Source organism: Stenella coeruleoalba (assembly GCF_951394435.1).
Source record: "Stenella coeruleoalba genome assembly, chromosome: 11".
In the NCBI taxonomy this organism is placed as follows: Eukaryota; Metazoa; Chordata; class Mammalia; order Artiodactyla; family Delphinidae; genus Stenella; species Stenella coeruleoalba.
In genome coordinates, this window is record NC_137157.1 from 17,243,790 (window position 1) to 17,257,372 (window position 13,583).

General features: G+C 36.8%; 1 protein-coding gene across 2 annotated transcripts in view; it reads left to right on the forward strand.

Moving 5' to 3' along the window:
* The window catches only part of SLC41A2 (solute carrier family 41 member 2), a 129,563-nt gene that overhangs the window by 41,036 nt on the left and 74,944 nt on the right, over nucleotides 1-13,583 (forward strand). For both annotated transcript variants that reach the window (XM_079936297.1, XM_079936298.1), the window contains exon 3: nucleotides 611-718. In XM_079936297.1, coding sequence (XP_079792423.1) covers nucleotides 611-718 — 108 coding nt within the window. The remainder of the gene's footprint in view (nucleotides 1-610; nucleotides 719-13,583) is intronic.

The following is a 13,583-nucleotide window of genomic DNA, read 5'->3' on the forward strand; positions in this document are numbered from 1 at the left end:
ATTTTCTTATTTCCAATTTAGTACTCTTTTATGATCCTGTGCTCTGCAGCCTCTTGCCTCACACCCTAAAATGGGGAGCAGAACATGGGATGACTCAGAACTCCTGGGGTCAATTCTAGGTCCCATTTTTTGATCTTGGGAAAATCATTTTAACTTATTTGAATGCTTATTTCTTCATTTGTGAAACAAGCTAATAATATTAGTAATATTCCTGTGGGTTGGTTGTAATTAGTGTTGGAACCAAGATTCAAATACAGGTTATCTGGTTCTTGAATCTGTGTTTTTAACCACTAGTTACACTGACTCTTGCCATCATAAAGAGATACAGTAGACTTTAAGAGTAACAGAGTTGTGTAGCAAGCTAGATGTACTATGAGATATAGTGAGTGTATCAGCTATTACTTCCAACTCTAACTGAATTTCTAAAGTAACTCAAGGTTTTAGAACTCTGGAGAATGGCTTAAGCTAAATGTTCACTGATTAAGTGACCTGTGTAGTTATTCAAAATGTAGATGCAACATCGGAAAAAAGGCTGAGATTTTTAGAAATCTTTATTCTAAAGTGTTTTTTAAAGGGTGTCAGAAAATTCTATTTTTTTGTTTTCTTACAGCACTGGGAGGTGTTCAAAAAAGTAACAGAAGTTTTCATTTTAGTTCCTGCACTTCTTGGTCTCAAAGGGAACTTGGAAATGACATTGGCATCCAGATTATCCACCGCAGTAAGTTTTTTCCTATACGTAAACATATACTGTTTTATCTATACATAAACATATACTGTTTCTCTCTATTGAGGAGAACTTGCACCAGGAAAATAATTTTCTCCTCTGTCTACTGGTAAATTTCTGAACCTCAGGGCTATGCTAAGTAGTTATGCCTGTTAATCATGCCCTGAAAGCTCCCTGGGTTGTCTAATCTGGGGATTATAGGCTTTCCTTTTTCCTGAGAAGAAGTAGCATTCTTGCCCCCTTTCATTCCAGGGCGTTCTAGCAATTATCATCAGTGCTTAAAACATGGCGCAAGTCAGATATTGAGATTCTTTATGGTTCGATGGTTGGTAAATTGTTATTTAAACTTCTTGTGATTGTAAAAGTAATACATGTTTATTATACAAACTGCAGGAAAGGGAAAAAAGTATCAAGAAGAAAATTTATAACTACCCCCAATTATTTACCTAGACATAATTACTATTAATATTTTGATATAGATCCTTGTATACTTGGGTATCTCTACCTATGCATAGGTATATCATAATGTAGATACATACTGTATATTCTAAAAAAAAGAACTGGAATCATATATATTCTCTTTTATAATCTGTGATATCCATTTGTAGGTACATCATGATCATCTTTCCATATCAATAAATGTAGACCTATCTCATTATTTTTATTGGCTGTGTGTTTTTCTGTTGTATATAGCTCTACCACAGTTTAATCCATCATCGTTATTGAATATATAGGTTCTTTTTAATGTTTTGCTGTTATAAACAATGTTGTAATGAATATTCTTATAATACAGTTTTACATTCTTCTCTTATTTCTTTTGGGCAAATTCTAGGGTTGTAATTACTGTACAGGAAAAAAAAAGTATACTTTTAAGGCTTTAGCCACATATTGCAGAATTGTCATCCATAAAGGTTAAACACTTTTGATAATACTGCCACCAGCAGGGTTCTGAGGTTTTTTAGTAGCCGAAAAGGACATTGTTTTTTCACTATAACATTCTTTGGGGGTTCACCATTGTGGAACCAAGTTATCATTAAAACCATGTAGCTAGTGAGGTTCCCTTCAATGAGCCATCAGCCCACGGAACGTTAGCCAAAAATTAACTAAGTCATCATTACTAATTGCAGTGCTGTTAGTATATGAAGTTTGTTTCTTTCCTTAAAGAAGGTACAACAAATGAATCTATGAACTAGGAAAAAACATTTGTGTATCTAAAGGTAACCAGGATGTGGAAGCTGAACAACCATGTTGTTGATGGGAGCCCTCTTTCACTCCTCTTCCCCTCTCCCCATTTTTCCCCAGGCAGCTGTGAGTTCCCTAAGGTTTCTTGGGTGAAGCAGATGCTTGGAAAGGAAATGCATTAAATAATGTTTTATTAACATTATTATTGGCTTGCTCAATTAAGAGAAAATGCTACATATGCCCTATGGAAATTTCTAAGCCCTTTCCTTACATATAAAAGGTCATATAGCCATACTCTGCCCAGGCAATAATGAAGTATTGGATGTTAGTGAGCTCTCATAATGTGCCAGCACTGTGCTAACTGCTTAACAAGGATGTCTCTTAACAACCCTATGAGATAAACACTATTCCTGTTTTACAGAGGAGGAACTGTGGCTTTGAACAGTTGAGTGATGAAGGGTGAATCCTGAGAGCTATTTTATATTGGGTGGTTAGGGAAAACTTCTCTGAGAGGTGGTGTGTAAGCTGGAGCCTGAATAATAAAAGTGAGTCAGCCATATCAAAATCTTGGAAAAGACCATTCCAGGTTACATTGTATCTAATCAGTGTAATGATGTCAGTGTAATAATGTCAAATATTTATAAGTGTTCTGTACAGATTCACTTTCACAGTTGAGCCTGTGTAACTGTATGTCTATGTAGTAAACAGAGGCCCATGTAACCGTATATCTATGTAGTTTAACATTAAACAACAAGCTTACAAATTAAAAAAAACTTCTAGGGACTTTCTTTTCCTGGTGGCTTAGTGGTTAGGAATCCACCTGCCAATGCAGGGGACACGGGTTCGAGCCCTGGTCTGGAAGATCCCACATGCCGTAGAGAAACTAAGCCCATGCGCCACGTCTACTGAGCCTGAGCTCTAGAGCCCACGAGCCACAACTACTGAACCCCCATGCCACAACTACTGAAGCCCATGCACCTAGAGCCCGTGCTCCATAACAAAAAGAAGCCACCACAATGAGAAGCCCGTGCACTGCAACGAAGAGTAGCCCCCGCTTGCCACAGCTAGGGAGAAAGCCTGCATGCAGCAACAGAGACCCAATGCAGCCCAAAATAAATAATTTTTTTTTAAATCTCTATCTTTCTGCCTTGGCAAATACAGTATATCCTTTGATGATCTGGAAGTCCAAGATCAAATTTAGAATTCTTGAACTTCTTGGGTTCTATTTTGGAACATAGTGATATGGAGAGAGCCAGCCCCTGGTCTGATGCCTGCCCCCTTCGTTCTCCACCCTTGGCCCTATGTCCTGCACTTTGAAAGACCTCACACATACCTCACACCTCACGTTCATCTATACCCCCAACAAACAGCCAGCCCTTGAGCGCTCCTTGGCTTGGGCACGCACCAGTGGTGGCATGGTCTGCCTTCAGGAAGATTGGCTTCAGGAAGAGGCCATTGGGCTCTAGGCCATTTAGTCAGGGAGCTTTGTGATCCCAGGTATGTGGAGTGTGGCCTAGAAGGGGATGAGACACAGGCTTCGAGTGGGCACACTGCTTGGGCCCTATGCACTCTTCATCCTAAGGAATGGGGCATAGCTAAAGGAGGGCCAAAGTGGGGCCTTCTAAGCCATGGGTCTCAGAGCTGAAGTCCCTCTTACAGAATTAGAGAACTACCGATTCTAGATTCCAGGAGTGAAAACTTCTCTTGGCCTAAGGAAAATTATATGACATAGAAGAGACTTAGAAGCTTCCTTGTGATGTACTTCTGCAAGATATTAAAACAGGATGGAAAAGTTATATATTAAGAAGGGTTGCTTGAACAAAATAGCCGTAATATTATACTCTGAAGGTAGCAGTCACAGGACTTACTAATAACCAGTGGTTGCCTACAGAGAAAGCAGTTCTTTTATTGGAAGCTTCTTAAGTAACCAAATGGCTGTACCTTGAAGTATACAAGTATCCCTTACATGATATCTGTCCTATCATTCTACTCTTGAGAAGATACTGAAATTAGTGTGAATGCAATAAAAGCTGAGATATAAATGGAAATCCACTACTTTTTGGTGTCTTGGAAGCCAGTCACATGGCTCCATTGTTACACTTTTAGATCCGAGATTTAAATGCAGATTTTTCTCAAGTGATCATGTGAAGCAGTAAGTACATGTAAAAACATTAAAATTTTTAAATGTGTTAGGACAACACCCTTTGACTCATCTGAAAATATTTAGAAAGCATCAACATCAAGCAATATACAAAGTTTCAGTTTATGCGATTATTTCAATGAAATTGCATCATCACTATTAACCAAAATGTCAAACCTGGGAATTAAAGAGGATATAAGTCCTTTATCAATTATATTTATTTCCTAATATAATATTTAGGAAAGAAAGCCTAATAATTTGATAACACCGTCATTCTCAGCAGTATCTAGACTGGCAAAAGTAGCCAAAAACATTCTTGATTGTTTAATGACTTCATTTGAAAGTGGGCATCTGTATAGTATTACAAATATGAAGTATAGTGACCACAGGATCAATCTAGCAGCCCTCAGTGCTAAGAACTTATTTCTCAATAAGATTTTAATAAGATGGTAATAAGATGGTAATAAGATTTTAAGATGGTAATAAGATTTTAAAAATTTGATTAAATTTCACATTTGTTCTAATCTCCTAGAAGTTCATCATATAATGGTGACATTTGGTGTCAGCTGAATATTGATTTTAACACTTGGCATCCAACTGGAATGTGTGTCTAGTATACCTCTAGCTTTTGTCTTCAAAAACAAAACAAAAACTTTTATGTAGTTTTACTAAGGTTTTCAAAGTTAGTGAAATTACATGCATGTGTTCCATCTGCCATCTTTTCCCAGTGATCTACCCTTGATCTATTATGTTTTAAGAGCTGATGGGTTACCTAGATAGAACTCAATCCAAGAGTCTTTTTGACAGGAGAGGAGAATAAAGAAGAGGTCTTGAAAAACAAGAGTGGCAACATTTAAGGGAGAAGAAAGTTATTAGAATGAGAGTTAAAAGGTGGCTTTAGGTACATTTTATTAGAAAATGAACTTTGTTCTGATACATGTAGTTAGGCATACCAACACTTAAGCAACTTGATAACTTTGCCAGGAAAACTGAAATTTTGGCTGACTTACCTCGAAGAAAATATTTCTAAAAGCAACATTCTTGAGCATTACCCAGCATTTGTTTAGATTCAAATAACAGATTAAACATGCCAGTCCATTTTGAAATAAGCCATGCTGTAGGGAATCTGGTTAAAAAAGAATATGCTGCAAATTAAATTGTTTAATTTGATTACGTATTACCATTAAAGCTGAATTTAATCTTATTATTTGAACTTGATTTGTTGTGGTGCCTGTATTTTATATTAGATATTTTTATCAAATGTCTGATTATATTTATTTGTCTGTTCATATTTAAGACAGGAGAACTCCAAAGCTGATTAGAAGCTCAGCTCAGCTCACTGCAGGGTCATCTAGCTGGACCTTTCTTTGGGGAGATGGGATGGAGTCGCTATTTTCCACAGGTCAAGAATTGGGTCACTGATTATAAGATATCTGAGCCGTGAACTAAAGGAATTACTCAGTTCTCTAAGCAATTAAAACACCATAAACTAGATGAATATACCATGTTATCATGGCTTGATGCCATGAGTTACTACTTTTCCATCTACTAATTTGTTTACTTTTATTTTTTGAGGCTCTTTGAGATAAGAATGTCCCCTTTATTGCCAGGGCCAGAGACAGGACTGTTGTTGATTTGTTATATTAGTGGTTCTCAAAATGTGTCCTTCTGAACAGCGGCATCAGCAACTTGTTAGAAGTGCAAGGTCCCAGCCCCACTCCAAGGCTACTGAATCAGAAACTCTGGGGTGTGGCTCAACATCTGTATTTTAACAGTCTTTCCAGATGATTCTGATACACATCAAAGTTTGAGAACCACTGTGTTACATGAACAGCATGGAGGCCGATAGGGCTGGGACCAAGTGAGAGAGGGGGAAAATCACAGGGTGTGAGATCACCTGTGGGTCATTGTGAGGACGTGGGTCATTGTGTGAAATGGGAAGCCTTTGGAAGGTTTTGAACAGTTGAGTGATGTGATTTGATAGATATTTTTAACAGATTATTTTGACTGTTGTGTTGAGACAGAGCTATAAGAGGCCAAAGACCAAAGCAGGGAGGCAAGTTGAGAGTCTGTTGGAATAATACTGCAGTCCAGAGTTGAGGTTGGCTTGGATCAGGGTGGGGTAGTAACAGGGGATGTAGTGAGACATAGTTGAAGTCCAGAACTCATTTTCAAAGAGAGTTGTCAGAATTGGCTGATTGATTAGCTGAAATTAAAGACCAGGAGTTGTCACTTGAAATTTTCTCTGGATCTGAGAGGGGTAAAAGTAACCAAATTAGAAGATGGAAAGCTAATAACTTGTGGCATCAAGCTAAAATGACATGGTATATTCATCTAGTTTGTGGTGTTTTAATTACTTAGAGAATTTGATCTCAAGTTTCCTAGGCAGAGTACTACCATTCTGATAGAGTGCTGGAGAATCATTGTCAGCTGTATTCCAGCTCCGATGCTCTATTTGCTATTAAAGCAATTCTGGGTTAATGACTTCTCAACAACAAAAACCCCAAAGCCTCACCTTCTCTGGCTGTTCTCTACTTGAAATTTTTATTACCCTTGACTTTGAGACCCCACACCCTCCTCACTCACCTCTTTCATGGTTTCTTCTTAGTTTACTTTTTTCTTTGCTCATCCTCTTGATTTGAGGTTTTCTTGAAGTTTCAGTACCTTTGTCTTACATGTTCTCCATCAGTAATTTCATGTCCTGGCACATTGCTGACTCTCAGATTTGTATCTCCGATCTCTTTCCTGTCCTCCGGAGCTGATTGCACCACTCTCTACCTTCAAAATTAAACTCATTATCTTCTCTCACTCTTAACTGTGCTTTCTATCATTTTTGTCAGTTTATTAATGTTACCAGTCACCTCCCCTCTATCTAGTTACTCTCTAGACTGTCAGTTCCACCTGTGAAATCCTCGTCCCTTTCCCTTATGCCCCACCTGCCACCACCTTAATTTAGTTGCCTGTTGTTTCTAATTGGGATGCTGTAGCAGATTTCTAACTGTACTCCCTTGTGCCAGGGAGAAGGATGGATGAGTATAATTTTTTTTTAAACTTAAAACAAGCACAATTTGAAAGTCAGCTCTTTCATCTATGGTCAAAAGATAATTCTCTTAAAAATTTTACAATTTTTTTTCATTTGTGAAATTAGGAGTAAAAATCATTATAGCTATAGAAGGCCAGTCTATGATTACTTTAATCTTTTTGCTCCATTAAGGTCTTTTCTCATTTTTATGACTGTCTGCAGTAGAATCATGTTAAACAAGCTTATAGGATTTTAAGGAAGGCCTATAAAGATGGAGAACTTAAGACATAAGATATCAGATGCAGCCTACTTACCCAATCCTTTGAAGGTCAGTTGTATTTCAAATTTGTTATTCTATGAAGCTAAAGATTAGATGTTCACAGCTAAAAAAGATATTCCAGTAAAGTATGTTTCCTGTTTTAACAAGGGAGATTTAATAATGACGAATCCAAATCAACTTTATCTCTCCCTCTTTTACTTCAGTCAAAATTTATTTCTAAAGGTATAATGATTAACTTGAATAATTTCTCCTAGATTTTTATCTTTTCAACAGTAGATATATGTTATAGTAGTATGTTATCTACTATGCTATAGTCGATATTCTTACAGATATATAACAGTAGTATATAATTGAAAAATAAACCAGGTACAGTGACTCTGTAAATTGCTGGGTTTAAGATCTGTTATCTGAGGTCTAAAATTTTCTGCTTCTGAATGCTAGATAGAAAAGAGTCAGGAATGATACTCACTGTCCTAATGACAGGATTTTTTTAAAAAGTCTTTAAAACTATTTTCCAGGAGTAAATTGCCTAGCACTTTTCCACTCTAGGCAAAAGTGATTTTTGTTGCCTCAAACCTTTATTCTCTGAAATTACTTTGAAACATTCTACCTTTTGAATTCATTAATTGAAAAAATATTTTTGAGCCCTTTCTATATGCCAAGCACTACTCCGTGTGCTAGGGACTCTGCGATAAACAAACCGGAAAATGTTCCTGCCTTCACTGAGCTCACATTCCAGTGGAGGCATGTGAAGTTGGAAACACCCTCTTTCCCTAATAATTCTACATTAGACTTCCCACTCAAACTGTGAAACTTCTAAAATAAAGAAAAAAATAGAGCCCCCAATAATGATGTTAATAACTATGGCATAATTTACGTACCATCACAGTCTCAGTATTATTTCCTAAATTTGGCATAATTCTAAATTATATGTGTTCTTGTCATATCCTGATGATTAAATACAAATGAGATTGCATATTTCTATTCTTAATTTTGAGGTATGTTTCTTAAGTTATGAATACCAACCCATAGTCATAGCTTTGTGGAGTGGAACTGCTTAAGTTTAATCTAGAACTGTTTCAATGAACTAGATATTTAGCTCTCTCCCTTCTTTGAAGCTTTATTGAGGTATAATTGACATACAAGAAACCACACAAATTCAGTCTTAATTTGATGAGTTTCAGTACACAGTATGTACCTGTGAAACCATCACCACAATCAAGACTGTGAACAGATGCATCACCCCTGTACATTCAGAAAGATATTAGGGTGTGTGTGTGTGTGTGTGTGTGTGTGTGCGCACGCGTGTTTTAGTATATTGTTTTATTATCAAATATTTCAAGGGTGTAAAATTCTAATAAAGTGGTTGAGTGAAACTTCCCAGAGAATAACATTTACAAAATCTGGATAATAAATTATTTGCAGGCAATGGAAGGTGATCAAAAGCAGGTAGAAACTAGAGTTTACCCTTAAAGACCATAACTACAGTGGGTAAGAGTTGCAAAGTTTGTGGCTTGTTTTGCTTGATGGAATTCCCCAATCCTTGGGTCTCATGTGGTAGAAAACCCACAGTCTTACCAGCTTGAGGTGGCAAAGGTCAGGGAGTCTGGCAAATGAAAAAAAAGAAGAAGAAGAAAAGTAGGCAGAGATGTGAGAGGGTCCCATACTTGAAAGACAAACACACTGGCTAAAACTTATGAGTTTTTGCATTTTTGACTAAGTGCCTTCTGTTACTATGCCCAGCTATAGTGGCAGAAAATTGAAGTTTTGTTGGCTTGAATTATCAGATAACAGAGCTTGGAGGTGACAGAGCAGGTGGAAATTTATGGGGAAATCCCAGCAGCAGAGAACTGCAGAGAGGATGAGCCCCAAAATCTGAGTATTAATTCTCTCCAAATCTTTGGCTGACCATTAAACTACACAGGTGCAGGGGAGATCCCCAAAAGGCTGGACTAAAAGTTGGTAGCTGAAGGAACCAAGCAGAGATATGAGCTGCTCCACATTGTGGAAGAGACAACAGTTTGTAGTTTGAGTCTAGGCAAATTAACTGACTATTAGAAGGAAAATCCAGTTATCCTCAGAAGAACGTAGCATTATCCAGAGTTATTATAACATATTATTACACTGTCTAGTTTTCTACTGAAATCACTAGATGTGGAAAGAAACACAAAAGTGTGATTCATATTCAGTCAGTGGAAAGTGACTCAAATTGGGCCTGGATGTTGGATTTAACAAAATCTTCCAAAACAACTAGTAGAAATATGTTCAAAGAACTAAAGGGAAAAAATGTTCAAAGAATTAAACAAACGTGTCTTAATGAGTGAATGTATCAGATTGGTGATAGCAGAAGAAAGAATTCATGAACTTGAAGATAGATCAATAGAAATTATTCAATATGAAAAATTTAGAGGAAAAAATTGAATAAATATAAATAAAGCCTTGGATATCTGACAATATAATGATGTTAAACATATATGTGATATATTGGTATACTAAATATGGTAAAATTTTAGTATTTGACAAAACCAGGTAGTGGGAATATAAATGTTATTTTTTAAAAACATAAAAGCAATTACTGCTGAATGAAATTATCTTTTTAAAATTAAACTTTATTGAAGTATAATTTACATGTAATAATATATGCCCATATTAAGCGTACAGTTTGATGAGTTTTGACAAATACATTAAATGTGTAACTATCACCACAAACAAGATATAGAATATTTCCCTCACCCCAAAAAGTTCCCTTATGCTCCTTTGCTGTTAATCCCACTGCCAGGTAATCCCTCTGGTCTCAGGTAATCACTGCCCTTTCAATCACTAGTTTAGGATTTCATATAAATAGTATCATAATTTTTCTCATTGATTATTCGAATAACAGTGTTTGCCAGGTTTCTCCATTATAAAGTTACATTTTACCTCTTGATATATTACTAAATAACCTGTAGGAAGGTACTTTGAGACTGCAGACATATCCTGTTACTTAACAAACTTTAGCCAATTATCTTAGCATATATTAATGATTTTTGTCTGAATCCATTTTTACATTGAAGGCTGCTGAATTGTCATTTTCTAACTGTTATTCCTTCTACATTTATTACTTAGCATTCTACTAAGGAAAAGATCTCCCTGTCTTTCTTATCTCCCTCTCTTCCTCCCTCCCTCTCTCTCTCCCTCCTCTCCCTTACCTCTATCTATCTATCTATCTACCTATCTATCTATCTTTCTATCTATCCATCCATGCATCCATCCACCCACTCTCAGTATGGACTCAATAGACTCTTATTTTATTCAGTGGGTCATAATCCATTACTGCTGTTATTCATTTTGATGCCCAGATTGTCTCAGATTTGGCTAGGGGGAAGCCCTTTCAAACTGGTTCCTGTGTTGTTTTGACATGCCCTTATTATGTTTTGAGTACTTTGTTACTTTCTGGCATAAGATATTCCAGGCTCATCTTATACTTCCCTGTCCCAGCCCTAGAACCAGCCATTTCTCTAAGGAGCCTGGTTTTAGTGGGGAATAGTATTTAGAGATTTTAGGCTTTTTAAGCTGAGTAGTTCCTTACTACTTCTAGATTCCACATTTATGGTATTTTCTTCTATCATTTTAACTGATATTTTAAAGGACTTTATCCTTATTTATTTTATGTAATAAAGTTTAACATCATAACTACCCGAGAAGTACCATTTTCACTAACACTAATATTTTACAGGACTGTTTGCATATTTCTAAATTTGATTTGTGGTCTTCATGAGAGAGGTCATTTAGTCAAATCTCCATACTTTGTGCAGGACTGCCAGTGTGTCCTTCTAGACAGATGAGAGTCAACCTTAAATCAACCTTAAAACTTCAGAAGAGCAGATTTTACAGCCTCTGGGGAAAACGTACCAATAATCAGTGGCTAACACTCAAGGATTATATGCATTTTATGCTCACTTCTCTAAAGGGAAACATTTTTTTCCTAAAAGCCTTTCCCCACTTTCTTCCCATTTCTTTGTTTTCCTTCTACTCCTTCCACTATTTTTTATTCTTCCTGTTATTCTCTTCCAAATGTTTAGTGTCTTACTGGATATAGGCCATTTTTTAGCTACTCTCCAGTTCCTTGTATTTTTAGAGTGGTCTTAGTTTATATTATGATTTTCATCTTAATACTCTTTGAATTTTAATGTTATTTATGTTGTAGGACCTACATTTAGACAAAAAGCTGAGATTATTTCTTTTTCTAGTTGCCAGTGTTTTAATTCACCAATTAATGTTTTTAAATAAAATTTCTCATTATACCAGTACTATTTTTTCAGTGATGAAAATTTGAAAAATTCCCTAAAGAACAAAGAAGAAAATAAAAATCATCCATAGACTCATCACCCAGAAATAACAATAGTTTTTTTGTAATATACCTATTTTTTGAGCTCAGACGTAGAGAATGGACTTGAGGACATGAGGAGGGGGAAGGGTAAGCTGGGATGAAGCAAGAGAATAGCATTGACATATATACACTACCAAATGTAAAACAGATAGCTAGTGGGAAGCAGCCGCATAGCACAGGGGGATCAGTTCAGGTGCTTTGTGACCACCTAGAGGGGTGGGATAGGGAGGGTGGGAGGGAGGCGCAAGAGGCAAGAGATATGGGGATATATGTACATGTATAGCTGATTCACTTTGTTATACAGCAGAAACTAATGCAACATTGTAAAACAATTATACTCCAATAAAGATGTTTTAAAAAATTTAAAAATAAAGACTAATACTTCAGTGGAGACTTTCAGTGCCCTTGTTTCAAGTATTTACATATTAAATGTACATTTTCTAGTATCAGTTTTAGTAACTATATTTGTATATGTGTAACTATATTTGTGTGTATATAACAATTATAATAACACTATTTGTATTTATATTTCAAAGTCATCTCAACCCACTTTTATCTTTAGCCCCAGTAAATCTTGGGTCCTACCCGTAACTCATATACTTGAGGGTCAGACAAATAACATACACATTTATGGAGGGGAAGGGTGTAGGGATTATAAAAAGTAGAGACTGCAGACTCCACCTAAAGGCATTCAGATTCAGAAAGTTAAAACCGCTGTGTTGGCCAAACAGAGCACATCTTCAGGCTGTTGGCTATCTCAGCTCTACTCTTTCCTAAAAGACTAGTTAGTATATCTGCAGAAATAGTGGCCTGGTTTCTGATACTTTAAGATAGATGTAATTTAAATAAATCTGGATTGCACAGAAGTCTTTATCAGATCTTGCCCTAATGTGCTTTATCACCTTCCAAGTTCTTAGTTTCTCTAGCTGAGCACCATCAGGTCAACTAATCTAATAAAAATAGATCCAACAGTGCTTCCCTGGTGGCGCAGTGGTTGAGAGTCCGCCTGCCGATGCAGGGGACACGGGTTCGTGCCCTGGTCCGGGAGGATCCCACATGCCGCGGAGCGGCTGGGCCCGTGAGCCATGGCCGCTGGGCCTGTGCATCCGGAGCCTGTGCTCCGCAACGGAAGAGGCCACAACAGTGAGAGGCCTGCGTACTGCAAAAAAAAAAAAATCCAGCAAAGGCCTTTAGATAGAACATTCATGCTTCTCCCTTGCTACTCTGAAAAAATATAGATCGTTCACATTAATCCTAGGCCCTGGACAGTAGGGTGGGTTAGCCCGCGTCTTGGTGCAGTTTTTACAAGTTGGAGGCAAGTAGGGTCAATTTTCTGTGTCTTGCCATACCCCACCCCAATGCCCATACCATAACTGTTTTTCCTAACTATGGAAATGGGTCAACATTTCTCTAGTTTTATTTTCTTTTTTAAATTCTTCTAAAAGTCTTTTCTTTGTAAAAAGTTATTGTTTGTGAATATATGCTACTTTTTAAATTTCACATCATAAATTATATTTCATAAATATGAAATATATTTTATTTCACATCATACATCAACTTGCTATTTATTATTTATCTTACACTAAAAGGATTACAGGTTCAGAGACTCCTAGACTGGAAGGGACTTAGAGATTGTGACCATCATCATTTATAATACAATTAACTGAATAGTGTGAAGTTGCTCTGTCAGTTGGGTTTGGTCAGGAAAACAGAGCCATGTTATGTATTGTGGTAATAAGGAGTTTAATAGACCAATCTGGGCTTACACATATGTGGGAAAAGTTGAAGTAGGAGGATCAGAGAAACAACCTGAAGCACTGGAGTAGGGGAAGAAAGCCATGGGCGCGTTGTATTGAAGAGATCTGG